Source organism: Onychostruthus taczanowskii, unplaced genomic scaffold (assembly GCF_017590055.1).
Source record: "Onychostruthus taczanowskii isolate IOZ18803 unplaced genomic scaffold, ASM1759005v1 scaffold81, whole genome shotgun sequence".
In the NCBI taxonomy this organism is placed as follows: domain Eukaryota; kingdom Metazoa; phylum Chordata; class Aves; order Passeriformes; family Passeridae; genus Onychostruthus; species Onychostruthus taczanowskii.
Genome location: NW_024506002.1, coordinates 977298 through 996162, shown reverse-complemented (window position 1 = coordinate 996162; position 18865 = coordinate 977298). Strand labels below are relative to the sequence as shown.

The window sequence follows — 18865 nt, the reverse complement described above, 5'->3', positions numbered from 1 at the left end:
AAACATCATGAATATTCACGAGGTGATTAATTAATGTCTCCCTGCTTTAATAGCTCCTCACAAAATTCTGTGCCATCCCAGGGGCTGGCACCCTGGTGGAAGTGTCACTTTAAGGTATTTTGGAACAACCTGGTCAGGAGTGAACATGTCTGAGGACTGCAGTGACCCCAATCAGCTCCCCACGGCTGTGATGGTGATTAGTACCCATAATTAGAAATTCTCCAGGAGGGTCAGGCTGTGCTGCAGAGCTGGAATGGTGCAGGAAGGAATTTCCAACTGTGGGATATTCCAAGTTCAGCAGCCTCCATTGTTCTTTGCACTTACACGAAGCTTAGTGGACTCCTGTGGCTGGAGATGCCCTCCAGGAGAAAACATCCCTTGGGAAGAGGGAGATGGAAACATTTGTGTGGATGGAAGCAACATGGGAAATGCCAGGAGTGTTTCCTCCCTGTCCATTTTCCTTCCCCTGCCAGGACACAGGATGCTGGGTAACCCAGATTATCCACACTGCCTCCAGAGGGATTTTGGGGCTGAGCTTGTGGAAACCTTTCTGGGGTTTCTCTGGGCATTCCCAGTCTGGAGTGAAGAGAGCTTTGAGATTTCAGCAGGATGGGGATTGCAGAGGGATATCTGCAGTGGGGGTGGGGTGGGTGCTGGATTTATCCCAGATTCTTACCTCCAGTTGCTCACCCTTTCCCACTCAGCACTTCCAGCTCATTCCCACAGGATGCTGGAAGTGCCAACGCTCTGAATAATCCCAAAAACCATTAGAGGAGAGCAGGGACAGCAGCTCCTTCAAGGGTTGTTAAACACAGTGTTGTGCATCCAGCCTCCAGCTCGGGGAGCTGCTGGATCATGGGATCCTGGAAGCTGCCAGGGAATCCTGAAGGCACCAGAACTCCGAGCTTGCTTTTGATCCCAAGCATCTGCCACTGGCCGCTGTCAAAACTCATCACTCATCCCCCAAAACTGCAGGAAAAGGTGAAGGGGTTCTGTAATGTGGAATTAAATGATCAGTTGTGGAGCAGGACTGGTTGAACCTCGTTAGTTGATGTGCTAATTTCCTGTGGATGTCTAGGCCAGCCTGGACTGTGAACTTCACTTGGAGAAGTTTTGCAAGTGGATCTTTGCTTGGAGGAGAAGAAAATCTTTCTCAGTGCTTGTGGAGGCTGAACCAGTGCTGTCCCCTTTGTGAACATCCCCTTGGGTGCAGTGGAAGGTAATTAATTATTAATTAATTAATAGCCTTGTCACACTGTGAACTCTCTGACCTTTTTGCAGTGTCCCTGTCAGTGAAAGGTGAATAAATTCAGGCAGTGAATGAGGGTGGTGGGACAGGGTGAGGTGGTGTCTGAAGAGGGGAGCAGCAGGAGCTGGGTTTGGGTGTCTGGTGGCACAGCCGTCATTGATCCACTGCCCATGGACACACAGAGCCAGGCTGGGAATAAAAAACAATTTATCTCATTTCCAGGAGTCTCTGGTCTGGGGAGATGAGGGTTGGTAACACCAGGGCAGGAGCCTGGTGACATCCCCTCAAAAGGAATAAATACATTTGTGAATATAAAATGCATTTTATATGTGTATTATCTGTATGTATATTTAGCTCTACAACAGACGACTTTCAGTCCATTTCATAGAAAAACACGGGTTTGGGTTGTAAGGGACCTTAAGGACCATGGACAGGGACACCTCCCACTGTCCCAGGCTGCTTCAAGCCCCCAATATCCAACCTGGCCTTGGACACTTCCAGGGATCCAGGAGCAGCCGCAGTTTCTGTGGGAATGGATGCCAGGTCATCCCTGCCCTCATTATCAAACCCTTCTTTCCTAGTGTCTAATTTAAATTAGAGGCATTTCTAATTTAAATGGAGGAGTTTCTTCACCTCTGGAATTTGTCCCAGCTTTGTGTGACACATCAGCACACAGTCCTAGAGACACGAGCAAGGAAAATCCCAACCCAACCCCAGTGTCTGTTTTGTCCCTCCTGCAAAGCTGACCCTTTATCCCACCCCCATCTTTCTTTGCCCCATTCTGTGATCTCATTCCACCTGTTGGGCTCCCCCCTCGGCCTCAGCGATCCCTGGTTTGGGCAGGGCTGCTGAAATGACTTCACCAAAGGGCTCTGGCCATCCCCACCCCCACAGGGATGTATTGAAGTGGGGTGCCCCCAACCAGGGAATGATGTGCTCTGACTCCATGATTCCAGAAGGCTGAACAAATGCTTTGTTAAGCTATACTGTATTACACTAATACTGTACTAAATTACATGCTAAAGAGATCCTATACCATACTAAAGAGATACTCTACTTATAAGATACTAGAGAAAAACCTGTGACTGTCAGAGACAGTCAGGACACAGCTTTGACTCAACTGGCCAAGGAATCAAAACAACTTTCACTGGTGTCCAATTAACCACTTTGGGCAAACAATCTCCGTAACACATTCCACATGTGCCAAACAACAGGAGCAGCAAGTAGAGATAAGAAATGTTTTCTCTTCTCTCTGTGCTTCTCACTGCCTTCCCCAGGAAAAGTCCTGGGAGCGAGTTGTGCCTGCTGCTCTCTGTGAGGAGAACTGCGGCCCCAGGGATGCAGCGGTGCCGGCAGGATGGGCAGGAGCGGGCGGAGGCCGAGCTGCAGGAGGGGCTGAGCCTGTCCCAGGGACTGAGCCCATCCCAAGAGCTGAGTGCATCCCAGGGGCTGAGCCCGTCGCAGGGACTGAGTGCATCCCAGGAGCTGAGTGCATCCCAGGGGCTGAGCCTGCCCCAGGGACTGAGCCCATCCCAAGAGCTGAGTGCATCCCAGGGGCTGAGCCCGTCGCAGGGACTGAGCCCATCCCAGGAGCTGAGCCCATCCCAGGAGCTGAGCCCGTCGCAGGAGCTGAGCCCAGAGGAGGCTGTGGCCATGCTGGCGCTGATGGAGGAGCACGAGGAGCCCCTGCTGAACCACTCCATGGCCTTCATGGAGCACCTGGTCCAGGAGCTGCAGGGGCTGGAGGAGGTATGGAGCCACGGAGGTGCCCAGAAGGAGGGGTTGTGTCTCTGGGCATCAGCAGCTCTGCCCTTTGCTCTGGGAGAAATTCTGGGAGGAAAGGGAAGGGGAAGGGAAGGGGAAGGGAAGATCAGGGAAGGGAAGTTCAGGGAAGGGTCTGGGTGTGGGGTGCTCTGGGGCTGGCTGAGGAAGGACAAGGGACAAAAGGGGCCCCTACAGAAGGAAAAGCAGGATCCAGGGAGAGTGAAATGAAACAGAGCTGGAAGGAGATTGAAAAGGAAATATAAAACAGTAGGAAGGGCCAGTGGAAAAGGAACAGGATATTTCCAGAATTCCTGGTGAGGGTGGAATTCCCTGGAAATGTCCAAGGCCAGGTTGGATGGGGCTTCAGTACTTAAACTACAACTTGGATAATAACTAGGGCTAATGCAAGATCAAAAAGATAAAATTATTAAGTTGATGAATTTCAGCAACAAGGGATAGGAGAAGAAAGGAAATGTTAAGTGAAATCAAACGAGACAAATCAATAGAGGTAAATGGAAAGTGTTCAAAGAGAAATTAATGTATGCTTGAGGGCTATAACAGGCAATTGCTGCAGTGGAGGAATGAGCAGCTTTTTTTCCTTGCTAGATTATGACAATAAGACATTGCAGATATCTTAGGAAAAAAAAAATAAAAAAATCAAAGGTTATGAATGAAAGTATAATCTTTAAAAGGTGTTGGAGCAAAATGGGCTTTAAGGTCCCTTCCTTCCCAAGACATTAGAGGATTCTGTGGTTTTCCATAGATTTGGAAGGGAAAGGGAGGAAATTAAGCCAAGGAGCTCAAGGGTCCTCTGGAAGAGGATCCTTCAGTATCCCTGGCCCCCATCCCTGGGTGGATGGAACTGGATGGGCTTTAAGGTCTTTTCCAACCCCAACCATTCCATGACTTTTGACTATTGGTCTTTACTGACTCCATTTGTGTTGCTGTGATTTATTGCATTTCTGCAGAGGAAATTTGTCCTTTAAGTGCTGGAACAAAAAACCTAGGAAATCTGCTTTGAGCACTTACCTTCTGCTAAAATATCTGGGATTTTATTGTTGGTAGCCAAGGAAAAAGGGGGAAAAATAAGCCAAAGGAAATACCTTAAACCATACAAGAAGCCACAAACCCTAAGTAGAGCCTCCTTTAGCTGCAGAGTTTGCTGTATTCTCATATATGATTTATTACACTTGGAAGTTAATCTGGAAGCCCAAACTCCTGAGGTTTGTTCCTGCCAGCTCCTGGCAAGGAATTCAGGCACTTTGTGACTGTTCCCAGCTGTAAAACACCCTGGGAGAGCAACAAATACATCTTTATTAAGTTTTTTGAGATGAAAGGCGCCGTTGAATACATTATTTTAATGCCCTCTAATGAATAAGTGTGACTTCCCTCTAATACAAATTAATTAATGAGCATTTCCATTTCCGAGCTCTAATCTCCAATATTAAATGTTATTAATCCCAGCAAGTTAGACCAGCACATGCATCCATTTCAATGTTTTCCCCCCATCCCAGAGATAGCACCTTGGCTTTCTCTCCCATATTAATCCCCCGCCTCTAACCCAGCTGTTCTGGGAATCACAGAAATCCCTGCACTGGCAGCAAGGAAAAGTTGATTTCTCCAAAGGGAAGGACGGCACGGCCAGGACACTGGGAGGCCAAAGACTCTGATTTGGACATTGATATTCCTCCAGAATTCCAGGATCCAAGCACATGTGGAACTGCAGGCAGCTCCCAGCAGCTCTGTGCTGTACCTGGATTTCATTCCTGTTCCTGAGCCTCTGGAGGGCCCCTTCCCACAGCACTGTCCCATCAATGTCACCGGGAATGCTCCCTCTGGTGACAGCCTGAAGAAGTGGTAGGGGCTGGCATGGGGGAGGCTTCTGGCCCTAATTAAAGAAAAATTAATAAAAGGGAAGATCTGGGCAGAGCTGACGGGACAGGATGGGGTCCCTGGGTGCGGCAGGGAAGCAGAATTTGGACCATGGCCAGTGCTTTTGGAGATGAGTGTCCATGGTTAGAGAGGCTGGGAGAGCTGAGGGTGTCCACCTGGGGAGGGGACCTCAGAGCCCCTGCCATGGCCTGAAGCACCTCCAGGAGAGCTGGAGAGGGACTGGGGACAAGGCATGGAGGGACAGGACACAGGGAATGGCTCCCACTGCCAGAGGGATGGATGAGATATTGGGAATTAGGAATTGTTCCCTGGAGGAGTGGGCAGACCTGGCACAGGGTGCCCAGAGCAGCTGTGGCTGCCCCTGGATCCCTGGCAGTGCCCAAGGCCAGGCTGGACACTGGGGCTGGGAGCAGCCTGGGACAAGGGAAGGTGTCCCTGCCCATGGGATGGAATGGGAAGAGCTTTAAGGTCCCTTCCCAACCCAAACCACTGGGATTCTCTGAAATCTTGTGGGATGGACACTCAGGTCATCCGGAGACTCCACCATTTGTGGAGGTGAGGGTTGGACACTCCCTGCAGTGACACATTCCCAGGGAACAGAACCAGCAGGCCTTGGTGGCCTCTCTGGACCGATGGAGACTCTTCTGCTCATGGCCAGATTTTCCTGGACACTCCCCAGGAATTTGCTTGCTGGGGCAGTTAGAAGTGTCCTGAGGGGACACCTTGCCCAGGACAGGGTTTTATGTGCCCTGGCTCTGGGGACATGCAGGTGGCACTTGGCCAAGGTGGGACAGTGGCATTTCCACCAACATCCTGCAGGTTACAGTGACACGGTCTCTGCTGTGCCTCAGGAGGGTGAGAGACAGGACATTTGACCCCAGGATGCTGACACATCCCCTGCCAAGCTCTGAATCCCTCTGCTCCTGCCTCCCACAGGCCAACCTCCAGGCCATCATCTCCTCGGAGCAGCAGGTGGCCCAGCTGATGAGCTGCCTTGACGCGGCGCTGGCCGAGGTGGCCAGGCTGGAGGAGACCCTGCAGCTCTGCGAGGAGCTGCTGGGGGGTGTGAGGCAGCAGATGGATCGCATCCACCGGGAGAACTCCCTGCTGCACCGCCTCGCTTCCAACAGGACCAGGCTGATGGATGAGCTCCTGTTCCTCACGGTGCGTGCCTTTGCAAGGGCATTAATCTTCAGCAGCTGAATCTGCTGGGAAAAGCTTCCAGGGAATTTTAAACACTGGAAGCTCGGATTGTCTGCAAGGGCTATGGAGCTCCTCTGGCTGGGAAATGGGGGATGGTGTAAGGTGAGGACGGACAGAGAAGAACTGGGATGTGCAGGACCCTCACCATGGCCCAATGGGGACTCTGAAAGGCCTTTTCCAGGGCAGGATTAGGAATGGCAAAGCTGATTAAATAATCATGAACTGGGAATACAAACCCAGCAATTAATGAACTTAATTAATTAATTAGAGGCAAAGCTTGCAACACCAGGCCTTCCTTCTCCACCACTGCAGCTGTTCCTGAGCAGAACATTGGTTTTCATGGGGACTTCCTGATGGACACAGCAGCTACCACTGCAGCTGTTCCTGAGCAGAACATTGGTTTTCATGGGGACTTCTGTGGATTTCCTGACGGACACAGCAGCAGCTGCTGGGGGCAGCACTTGGCTGTTCCAGCCAGCAGCACTCCCAGTGGGATGGGAAGGAGTGGGAAGGGAGGGGAAGGAGTGGGAAGGGAGGGATGAGGGGCTGGCAGTGTTTGAAGCTGCCCTCCCTGGCTGTGTTGCAGAGCCAGCTGCAGCTGAGCAGGGAGCACCGCGCCGCCCTGAGCCGGGCGGATCTGTCCAGCCCCGCAGCCATCACAGCCTGCACGGCTGCAGCACAGGCTCTGTCCTCCTGCATGGACCTTCCCATCCACCCCAGTGAGTAGGAGCAGGGGTTCCTCCCACGGGATCGCCCTGCCAGGGGTGGACACCTCTTGGAGCTCAGAAAGGAGCTGGGGAAGCTGTGGCCGGAAATCCTGGTCAGTGCTGTCTGTGCTCCAGCGTGGAAAAACAGCAGTTCGTTGTGGCAGGATGTGGGAGTTTTTGGATCCCTGGAAGTGTGCAGGGACTTGATCCTGGCAGGAAATTCCAAGTTTTCCTTGTGGCGAGACTGGGCGGGTCTCCTTGGCTAAGGTTGGACTCATGGATTATTTTTATTTTTTAAATTTTATTTTCCACTCCTTGTCTGTATTTCCTTGGTGCCACAGGAAAGCTTTTGCCCTTTCATCAGCTTTTGGGTGGATTTATCCCTGGACTTCTGTCTGAGTTCCCAGTTTTCTGAGGGATGTGGGTCTGCAACTCCCCCAGATCCCCTCAAATCCCAAAATATCCTTTTTTCCCCCGAGGTTACCGGAAGCTGCAGGCAGTGGCAGAGCAGCTGATCCTGTTTGAAACTCTCAAGCAGAACTTTGAGAGCTCCTTCATCAACCACATCACAAACATCTTCGAGCTGCAGGTGGGCTCCACTCTTCATGGCAGCCTGAAATTCTGGGAAATTGGAATATCCTGGGGAGGTCGGGCCAGTGGTGCAGGACATGCTGCTGTGACAGGATTTTCCTAAATTGTCTCTCCAAAGAGATCTTCCCACATACCTTCCCCTTGCCATTGTCTCTCAGTCCTCAGCTTAATTTTCCAGGGATGCAGGAGAAATCCATGCTTCCAAAATCCCTCTGGTGACATTCCTTAAGCCCTTAGGCCTGGAGATTTTTTGTTTAGGTTTTCTTATTTTATTTTGGGGGTTGTTGATCTGTTTGTAACCTAAAATCCCAGGATAAACCCCAATCCTGTGATCCTGTGATTAACACCTTCAAGTACTGATCTGGCAGTTTAACAGATTTTATGGCCAAGACCCCTGTGGGCAGCAATCCCAGAGATTTCCTTCCATGGAAAGGAGCAATTCCCAAATCCTTACCTCCTTACATCCTTAGTGTTCCGTTTCAAGCAGCATGTCTGAGGAGGGAGCTGGGAAGGAGCTGTGTGATTTCCATCCTTGGAGATTCGCAGGCCTTGGCTGGGCACATCCCTGAGCAAACTTTTCCATCTGGATCTGCTCCAAACCTGCCCCACTCCAACCCCAGCTGCACAGCCCTGTGGGTGCAGTGTCCCGGCACATTTTCAAGGCTGTTTGATGTGAATTTATGGTGTAATTTCTCTCCCTTTAGGGCAGTTCCCAGGCCCCTGCTCATGGTGCCCCCACTGGCAGCATGGCTGCCCCAAGGCACAGGCCCCAGCACGAGGAGCTGCTGCCCTACAGTCCCCTCATGGCCTGGCTGAGGAGCACCAACCCTGCTCTCTTCTGGGATCTCCCCAAGGTACAGCTGGAACCCTCAGCAAGCGCTGCAAACCTCCCCTGGGCACAGGCAGGTCCAGCTGGGGAATTCCTGCTGGGACCTGGCTCTCACCGTGAGACACCTGAGCTTCCAGGCTTTGGTCCTTTGGGAATGTCTGGCCAACCTGGAGCTCTGTGCCCGACTGGGGAGGTTGTGCTGAAGTGAAAGGTCTGAACTGCCCAAATCTCAGCTTTTTGATCTTATCTGGCCTTTTCTGCCCATTCCAGGTGTATTCCCAGAACCTCGGCAGACTCTACGAGCGGGAAATCAGAGCCCTTTTTGAACAGGCCAAGATCTCCCTGTCAGGAAGAAGAAAAGGAAGTGAGTGGTTCAAAATCTGCCCTCTGTGCTGCTGGGCAGGGTTTGTTGGCACCCGGGGATGGTGACAGTCACCTCCAGCACAGGTGGCTCCCCCAGGCCTGCTCCAGGACTTTATTTCCTGGGTTTGCAGGTGGCAGGGTGGGAAGAGCCAGCTCTGCTCCACACCAGGCAGTGTTTGTGAGAGCCTCGGCTCCATGAATTCCCCACTTTTGTTCAGCTGCTTCTCAGAGCCGGCTGGGACACCAGCGTGTTCCCTTCCCTGTGCAGGGCTCAGGAATGACACACTGGTGGGATCGTGTTCCAAGCAGCCACAGGAGAGAGAGAGGGATGTAGAAAAGCCTGGAAAACAAAACCTGTTGTCAGCTCCCTTCTCCCTGGCTCTCAAAAATTCCCACTCCACCATTATCTCCTGAAAAAAACCTCACCAGGTTTTCTCTTCCCTTGCCTTCACCTGCTCCAAGGGCTGGAGCTCCTCTCCCATGAGGACACACTGAGGTATCTGGGGCTGTTCAGCCTGGAGAAGGCTCCAGGAAGACCCTGTAATTCCCCATCCCTGGAAGTGTTCCAGACCTTGTCAGACAGACTTGGAGCAACCTGGGAGAGTGAGTGGAAGGTGTCCCTGCCCATGGCAGGGGTGCAATGAGGTGATTTTTTTGGTCACCCCCAAGCCAAAGCATTCCGTGATTTTATGATTGTCTAAAGCCTGGTTCGTATTTCGTGCAAGATTCCTCAGACACTTTCCCCTGCAGGGGGAAGCCTGTCCCAGAAGACAGAGGGAATTCACAGCAATATTTATGGAATGATCTCACAGTGAGCTGACTGCCAGGCTGTGTTGTCCCAAGGTGCTCATTTCCACCAAAATCGCTGGGTCTGACTCAAAATATTCCAGTCAGGTGTTTCTGAAGATAAAAAGAGAAACTGATCTGTCTCCTCTGGAAATTTTTTATGGCCCACAAGTCACATTTTCCCTCAGTAAAACAAAGAGCTGTAATGGAAATTTCCAGGCCAGTTTGGCCCAGTTTGAAGGTCAGGCTGGTGTGTTTTGTCCATCAGAGTCAGCACTTCCAGCTCTGCACTTCCTTCATCACCGATGTCCAGATCCCAAGCCAGGGGATGAAGCTGAAGGAAGGGAATGAAGGCGGTTTATGGCTCCCACTTTTGGGGTTCCTCACACCCAAAACGTCCCCACCACCCCCTCCAGCTCCTCCTCCCATTGTCACTCCCCTGGGAAAGTCACTCAGCAGCTGGGAAAACAGGGAACCTCAAACCCCTGGGATCAAAGCAGGATGGGGAGTGCTGATACCTGCACAGCAGTCAGTGAAAAAAGAGGAAAGTTTCACCTAAATAGTCCAAATGGCACCTAAATGGGCACCACTGGACCATTTATGGGACTAAAGTTGTTAAATTAAACAAAAGGTGGTGCTGGGCACGTGTGACAGCCAGTCTGCCCCATCCCCTTCCATAAACATTAAACTGGGATTTCCTTCAGTATTTTATCCATCTTTAAATCCTATACAAGTCTGTAAACCAGGAGGGATTAAACCCCAGGAGAAAACCCTTGGAAGGCTACAAGGTGTTCCTGCTCTGGTAGAAATCAGCCCAAAGTGTCTGCCCAGCGCTGGGGCTCTCCATGGGCAGGACAGGGTGAATTTTGTTGTCCTGAGATGCCTCTGCTCCGCTCCAGAGGGTGAGGACAGGTCTGGGACAGGCAGGAAGCCCCAGGCTGGGCTGGGGTTGTTCAGCCCATCCTTGATGTGAGCAGAGCATTGGAACAACCTCGCAGTTCGTGAGAAAAGGAGGAATTTTTAGCAAGTTGTGCCCACAGAGGTCGTGGCACCTTCCCCGGGGCTGGCGGTGTCCCATCGAGCTCTCTGTGCCATCTCTGCAGCGCTGGGGGCAGAGCAGGGGGACAGAGTCCCCCTCCCTCTGCAGGGCAAGGTGACCCTTCCCAGCTCCAGGAGAGCCCAAACTCCCAGTGCGGCTCTCCAGGGTGCTGCAGACGCGTCCGGCTGCCGGAGCTGTCCCCAGGGCTGTCCCCGCTCCCGGAGGTCCTGCTGCAATATTCCCGCAGAGCTGGCTGCCCTCGGGACGGTTTGAGGGCACGTTTGGCTTTGCTGGATTTCTGCAGGAACCTCATCCAAGGTCCTTCCTGCAGAAGGATGGAGCCCAGGCTGTGAGGAAACCTGCCCGAAAACATCCCTTATCCCTGCTGGAAAACATCCCTCCTCCCTGCCCCAAAACATCCCTCATCCCTGCCCGAAAACATCCTTTATCCCTGCCCCAAAACATCCCTCATCCCTGCTGGAAAACATCCCTCATCCCTGCTCCAAAACTTCCTTCATCCCTGCCCCAAAACTTCCCTCATCCCTGCCCCAAAACTTCCCTCATCCCTGCCCCAAAACATCCCTCATCCCTGCAGTCAAACTTTCCTCATCCCTGCTGGAAAATATCCCAGTCCAGGTCTCCGGGCCACTTCCTTTCTCCTGATTATCCCAGTAAATATTTTGGGTTGATTCCCCACCCTCATAAAGTATTTTATTTATGGCACCACCTGCTGATTTATTGCCTTATGTGATGGGAAAGTTTAGAAGGCAACCTCGAGCTGTTTATAATTAATTAGGGCCCAGTAATTAAGTCCTTTCTCATTTTGCCATTCTGTTTTCTGCAGGTTTGTTAAATTCTTTCCCATTTGCTGTTGGAAGATTTATTTTTTTTCCTGGTTTTGCCACTTCCCAGCTGGTGAAATTATAATGTAATGGTGAGAAAAAGGCTAGGAAGCAGCTTCTCAATTTAGTCCTGGTTTTAGCAAGGCTGAGGTCATGAGCAGGGCTGGCTCATCCCTCATCCCTGCTCAGTCTGGGGCTCAAAAATCCTTCCCAAAGGGAAAACCCTTCAGGAGTGGCTCAAATAGGGATATTTGAGATACTGTGATCGATGGAGGTGACCTGACTCCTCCAGAACTTTTGGAATAGGGGAATGATTCCCATTTCTGGAAATAATTAGGAAATAATCTGGATGTTTCCCCACTGATTCCTTTCAGGGAGTAGAAAAATGTTTTTAAACACCTTTCAATGGATTTTTTCAACTTTTCCACTCAGGCCAAGCCCCCAGTGCTAAAACTGCCAATGTTGCAGTAATATATTTATTTCCAGTGAAAGATTTTAATTTTAAAAAGGCATTTTTTGAGAAAAAGCCATTCCCACCTCCCCTGGATATTTTTTAATGGCAATTTACAATCAAAATTAAGCATCAAACAATTTTCCTGAGGCTTTTGCAGGTTTTTGTACTGATCTGTTCTCTTATCCCCTGGGATTTTCCACAACCCAGCTGTCAGGAGTAAGCACAAGGCAGCAAAGGGATAAACACCACAATCAGTGAAATCAAAAGGCAGTTTAATGAAGCAAAAATAATGAAAAAGAGGGAGAAACAGGTGAGAAGACAGAGAAAAACTGGGAATTTCATCCGAATTCCCCATTTATCTGAATGCAACAGGAAAAGATTAATTCATGCATGAGGTCAGATGTAAAAAGACCCATTTAAGACTTGAACTATCCAGGACTCCAGGAGCTGGAGAATCCCAGGGGGATGAGAGTTCTGACATCCCACACCCCGTGCAGGTCTGCAGGACCCTTGGGAGAGGCCGATGGGGACCAGGCAGCCCCGGTGGAGCCTCCCCAGGAGCAGGGAAAGCCAGGAGGGCACCCCAGCCAGGGGGAACATCTGCAGGGTAAGGAGCTGAGGGCTCCTCAGGAGTTCCATGTCCCACCCACCCCATGACCCCTCCCCGGGGCAGAGCCTGAGGCACTCCCTGTGCTGCCCGATGTCCCCTTGGGTGGACACAGACTGCTCCGGTGTCCCCAGTGAATCCCAGAGGGTTTCCAGACCAAAGGTTGTTTCTCAGCAGGTGTTGCAGCAGGTGCTGAGCGAGCTGCAGCCCCTTTGCACCTCGGAGCAGCAATTCCTGCAGGAATTCTTCTGCCTCGGCTGCGACTCCGTGGAGCTGCAGGCGCTGGGGGTGAGGGTGAGCACCATGTCCTCTCCAGGCCCATTATCCAGCCTGGCACATCCATGGGGACCTGGGCTCTCCTGGGCTGTCATCCTCCAGGAACCAGCAGTGGGAAAGCTTAAGAGGAAAATGAAATGGAATTTAATTGACAGCTCCAGGGAAATCAGGGGTCTCCAAGCATTAAACAAGCTGCAGCAGAAATAAATCCAGGGCTCATTTTCCTGGCTGAGCGAGAGCAGACAAATCATCATTTGGTGGTTCTAGGTTGGATATTGGGAAGGAATTCCTCCCTGTGAGGGCAGGGAGGTGCTGGGATAGAATTCCCAGAGCAGCTGTGGCTGCCCCTGGATCCCTGGCAGTGCTCAAGGCCAGGCTGGACATTGGGGCTTGGAGCAGTCTGGGACAGTGGGAGGTGTCCCTGCCCAGGGCAGGGTTTTGGAGTTCATCCCAAACCATTCTGGGATCCTTTGATAGCTTCCCCTCTAATCTTTTTTCAGGGATCTGCCACTAAGGGAGGAGAGACCATGTCACCTCCAGAGGAGCCTCCTCGCACCAAGAGCCAGAGCCAGTATGTGGGGAAGGGGATACCCTGGGTGCTCTGACAGGACACAGGCTGAAGTGTCCCCTCCCAGTTAATTCCTGAATTTTTCATGATTTGGTTTGGTTTTTAAGGCCAGAAGAAGCCATAACCCAAATGCTGAGTGAGATCTTCAGCTGCCTGGAGCCAGAGCTGAGGGCATTTCTGGATGCCTGCAACAAGGTTCACCCACTGGGCTGCCTGCAGGTCCTGGTGGCCTTGAGTGACTCCGTGTTTGGGACCTGGGGCCCTTCCTCAGCTCCCGCCTCGTCCTTCCTGCACGCCCTCCTGGGGAATGTGCTGCTTCTGGCCAAAAGCAGCTTCAACAAATGCATCGTGAGTGTCCATGGTGGGAGGGAGCCCAACAGGCCCAACTGATGTTTGACCTCTTTCCAGAACCTCCCAAACAGAATCCCAGAACCATGGAGGCTGGAGAAGACCTCCACAAGCACCGAGTCCAAGCTGTGCCCAATCCCCAGCTTTTCCCCATCCCAGAGCTCTGAGTGCCACACCCAGGTGTTCCAGGGATGGGGACCCCAAACCTCCCTGGGCAGCCCCTGCCAATGGCACAGCTCCCTGTCAGCCTCAAACACGGAGTACCACATTCCTTGGGGTTACAGAAGGCATTGTAAATGGCAGAAGCCTTCCCAAACCCAGCTGCTTGCCTTGTTTCCTGTCCTGTGCTCCGCCAGATGAGGTCGGATCTGAGGTGCCACCTCCCTGTGTCATTGTCAGGGGACCTTGTGCAAGGAGATGGAGGAGGCCAAGACTGCCAGCAGGACGGGAGGGGGGATCCTGCCCTGCGTCAGCCGCTTCCAGGAGTTCGTGGCGCTCTCCGAGGAGGTGTTCCGGACATCCCAGCGCCGGGGGGAGCTGGACAAGGCCCAGCTCAGACTGGCCAGCAGCGTCTTCAGCAGCAGTGAGTGCCAAGGCTGGGTGCTCTGGTCAGGAAATGTCCCCCTGCAGCTGCAGGAGTGACCAGCTGGGCCACCAGGGCAGGGTGAGCTGCCTGTCCCTGGGCACTGAAATCTCTCTGCCTGAGTGAGATCCTGGGAGCACCAGGCACATTCCAGGTGTGGCAGGGTGGGAACTGCCTGTCCCCTTTCCCTGAGCAAGGTCCTGGGAGCACCAGGCAAATTCTGGATGCTCTGTCACAGGGGGATGGGCCCGGGGGTGACAGGGCTCAGCTGACGCACAAAGTTCCAACATCTCCTGCCTCACTGTGGAGGGGCAGCTCCTCACACATCAGACTCCTCTTACAAGGTTTTGGGAGCCAGAAAAACTCCTCCAAAACCCCCAAAACCAAGGGGTGTTGGTAGGGAGAGAGGGGTTGGGAGAGCGGGGTGGGGAGCTTCCAGTAGATGCCTGTGTTGTCCCAGCTGGAGCCCTTAGCTTCCTGTCAGTGAAAATATCCTGTGTTCCTGCCTGGAGAGGACCTGAGGGGCTGCAGAATTCCCAGCTCTGACCACAGATTACAAGGTGGTGCAGAGGGGCAGCTCCCACCTGCAGGTGAGCCTGGGGTGACCCACTGATAAATCCATGGGCACGGCCCTGCCAGGCTCCAGGAATGTTTGCAGGGAAGCAGGTCAGGCAGGGAATCATGGACAGGGATCAGGATTTGTGTTATAATTACTCCCTCTGAAGTCAGAGGGTTCAAACGAGCCGTCTCAAAGGCTCATCCCTCCTGAGAGCCTGCAGGGGCTTCTCTCCACACCTGAGTCCCTCCTTCCTTTCCAGTCAGCAGCCTCTCCTCAGCAAACCTGAAGGTGAACAAGGACATGGTGATGATGGAAAATTTCCACCATATCCACAACTTCCTGTGCCAAAGGAACATCCCCTGCCTGGAGGGCAAGAAGAGAGAAGCCAAGCAAAGGTCCAGGGAGCACATGGAGAAATACGTCACCACGTACGTGGGCCAGCCCCTGGAGAGGCTGAAGGTGAGCACGGGACCCTGGCCTGGGCCTCCAAGGGCAAGGGCTCTTCCCAAAACTCTGGATTAACTGGTGTTGAAATCTCCCTGCCCTGAATCCAGTCTGGGATTGTGTTACTTTGTTGTCACAGGATATGAGAGCACCTCAATTTCATTCTGCTCAGGGATTCCCAAAATCCTGGAATGGCCTTCTCCAGCTCTTCCAGTCTGAGCACAGACACCAAGAGAAGGTGCAAAAGGGTGTGAATTGTGCAGGAACCCATTCCTGGTTCTTGGAAACAGTCTGTACATTTAGGGACTCTAAATCCTTGGGATTTAGGGTATTTCTCCACAGCTAAATTGCATCAGGAATACCCAAACAGATTCTTGGGCTGCATGAAGAGACAGGAGGATGAAGGAAGGAATTATTCCCTTGTTTTACAGCGGATGTTGAGTGAGTGTCCTGTCCAGTGTTCCCTTTCCTGACCACTGCTGGGTTTGTCTGTGCAGTCCCACCTCAGCAGCATCACAGAATTCCAGGCTGGAAGGCATCCCAAAGGATACCTTGTCCAAACTTCACTGAGGCTGCTTGGATGAGATTCTGTAGCTCCCTGTCCAGTCACATCCTGAAAGCTCCAGTGGTGGGGCTCTATCACGTGCCTGGGCAGGTTTGATTGATCATCCCAACTTGTTGTCACTGGAGAAAGTTCCTTATATCCAGACAATGTGATCAGCCTACCTTTCCCCCAAGGAAGCTTTCTCACTCCTCTTTGACAATCGTGTCACGACAATCAAAAACCATGTGCGGGTTTTTCCATTTTCCTGCTGCCTTGTCCTTGTGCCCATTTCCAAATGGTGAACCAAGACACGGGGGACAGAATTCCAAGGCATTGGTGGGGAGCTTCTTCCCAGTTTGTTCCCAGTTTGTTCCCAGTTTGCTCCTATTCCCACTCTGGTTGCGTGCCGGCATCTGGCAGATCCCAGCTCTTTTTTCACAGCTGCCTGGGCTGATCCATCCAACACTTCCCAAGTGGCTGCTTTGTTAACTGAGCTAAGAGCATCTGGCTCTGCTAACTCAAAGAGACATTCCTTCCTTCCCGAGACTGCAGCTCTTCCGCTCCTTCCCTCTCCCTAAAATGTCTCACAGATGGAGCTCAGCTGGAATTATTTATGGGACCTGTTACTTCCAATTTGTTTCCAGTCGTTGCTGTCAAACATTTGTTGGCTTGGCTGGAAAATCAGCTCCGTGTCTTGCGGTACCTGAGCTCTGCTATGGCTTCAAATTCTCCCTTTTCCAAGGGAAAAGATAATTTTATTGCTCTCAACAAAGTGAGTGGGATATGAGAGCACCTGAAAGTCCTGGCATGGTCGTCTCCAGCTCTCCCAGTTTCTCTTCACCAAGAGGAGGTGCAAAGAGGTGTAAGCAATGCAGAAGTCAATCAGAAGTCAATTTCTGGTTCTTGGAAACAGTTCATACATTTCGGAACTCAAAATTCTTGGGATTTACGGTATTTCTCCACAGCCAAGTTGCATCAGGAATACCCAAACAGATTCTTGGGCTGTATGAAGACACAGGAGGATGAAGGAAGGGATTATTCCCTTGTTTTACAGCAGATGTTGAGTGAGTGTCCTGTCCAGCTCTGGCAGCTATGTCAGGAGAACTGAGAAAATTCTGGTTTTGCTTTACACCTCTGCAGGTTCTGGGATCCCCCTTCCCCACCTCTGGCTCCAAACCCTCTGTGGGGAGAAAACCAAGGGGAGCACCAAGGAACTGGAGGGATTTTCCAGCAGTCCCATTGCTCCATGGGCCTGCAACCCTTAGGGATGCTGCTTGTTAGGCAGGGAGGGGAGAGAACCATGAAATTCCCTAAGTTCTGCTTTCCTGGAGGATAAAAATCTCCAACACTTCATTAAACATTCTTAAATTTTTCTTTTCAATTGAATTAGACATGGGAACTGAGGGCAGTGCTCAGGGGTCAACCCTGGTGCAGGAATACCTCAGGATGGCTCCTCATGGAATGTCTCCTTCCCTTCCCAGCATTTCTTCGACGGGGTCAAAGCCCGCCTGGCTCAGGGGGTGAAGGAAGAGGAGGTCAGCTTCCAGCTGGCCTACAGCAAGCAGGAACTCCGGAAAGTCATTGAAAAATATCCTGGCAAGGAAGTCAAAAGGGCCCTGGAGAGCGTCTACAGGACAATCCACAAACATCTGTCCCCAGAGGAAAATCTTCTGCCGGTAACTGGAGTGGGATGGGTGTGACACTGGGATGGTTGGGATTCACACTGCACTGCCTGTGTGGCTTCAGGGGCAGGGGAAGGAGCTCAGGTTTGATTTTCCAGGTGGTGTGGCAGGCCATGCAGCAGGGTTCTCCTTTTCCAGGTGGCGTGGCAGCCCATGGAGCAGGGTTCTGGTTTTCCAGGCAGTGTGGCAGCCCATGGAGCAGGGTTCTCCTTTTCAAGGTGGCGTAGCAGCCCATGGAGTAGGGTTCTGGTTTTCCAGGTGGTTTAGCAGCCCATGGAGCAGGGTTCTCCTTTTCCAGGTGGCGTAGCAGCCCATGGAGCAGGGTTCTGGTTTTCCAGGTGGTGTGGCAGGCCATGGAGCAGGGATTCATCCGGCAGTACCAAGAGTTTGAGGAGCTCATCCAACGCTGCTATGCCGGAGCAGGGATTGCCCTGGACTTCACCATGGAGGATGTGCTGAGCTATTTCAACTCCATCACCATGTCCAACATGTAGGGAAATCCCTCTCTGGATGTCGGGAGCAGCTCAGGAATCCTTGTCTGCAGTCACACCTCCAAGGAGCTGAACACAAAACCATTCCCAAGTAGGATATTTGGGTTCCTACCCTGAACTGAATCCCAAAGTCCCTCTGACTTGTTGGTCCTAGACTAAATCTCTCTTGAGGAAGTGGAGTTGTTGGACCCAAACCACAACTTCCCTGCTCCAGGAAACCATTTTGCCCCCAGGAAATGACACTCCAAGCCTCAGATTTCCCCCTGAGTGAGCACTGGTGCTGCAAGTCCTCAGCAGAACATTCACAATGGAAAAATGTTTTCTCTCCAGGGACTTTCTCCTTTTCTGTGCTTGAATTTCAGTGAGCCTGTGCTAAACCAGAGGATTAAAGCACATGGAGACGCTCTGAGTGTGAGGTGTTCCCAAATCCAGGTATCCCAACAGGCACCGCTGCTCCACAGCTCTCCACTGAAAGTCATCCAGCAGATGAAAGTCCAGAGCTGTAAATATTAATGGATTTATTGCTTTTAGCTCAGATTTGCTCACATCTTAACTGGAGTGGAAAAATGTGCAGTTCTAGAGATCCAAACCGATCCTGCAGGGAATTGTCTGCTTTTAACCAGTTTTTGTAGGAATCTTCCTACAGCAACTCACCAATATATTGTCATTCTTTAAATGTTATCTCTGTTTCTTGGGATGATCATGGGGCTCACATGTCTTCTGTCACAAACTTCTTCCTAAACAACTGAAGAGTTTGAACTCCTTGATATTTGCTTCACAGGATTTTATTTTATTTATTTTAAAATAAAATAAAAGATTATTTTATTTATTTTGCATGTTAGAAAATTATCTTGGAGGCAAGATTCCCTGTGCATTGCCAGGGAGGTGGAAGGCTGCTGTGGCTGCTTGGACAGCCCCTCTTCTCCAGGGATATCCTGGCTTCTTCAGTGGGAGCTTTAAGCCAGCACATAAACCCAACTTTCCCTTGTAAAGGGAAAAATCCAGACTATTTTTCTGGGATTTTTCAAGCAGTTGGCCTTTGG

At 51.5% G+C, this 18865-nt stretch overlaps 1 protein-coding gene across 1 annotated transcript; it reads left to right on the top strand.

Annotated features, from left to right (window-relative positions):
- Nucleotides 1-145: 145 nt before the first annotated feature.
- Nucleotides 146-17825, top strand: LOC121346470 (exocyst complex component 1-like). The gene is given in 19 exon segments (XM_041424319.1): nt 146-193; nt 1079-1152; nt 1154-1174; nt 1176-1219; nt 2586-2626; nt 2843-2998; nt 5843-6070; nt 6696-6828; nt 7296-7405; nt 8112-8261; nt 8507-8600; nt 12218-12327; nt 12505-12615; nt 13104-13174; nt 13279-13519; nt 13919-14102; nt 14921-15120; nt 17131-17325; nt 17670-17825. Coding segments are annotated over 19 exon segments (2367 nt in total).
- Nucleotides 17826-18865: the final 1040 nt, after the last annotated feature.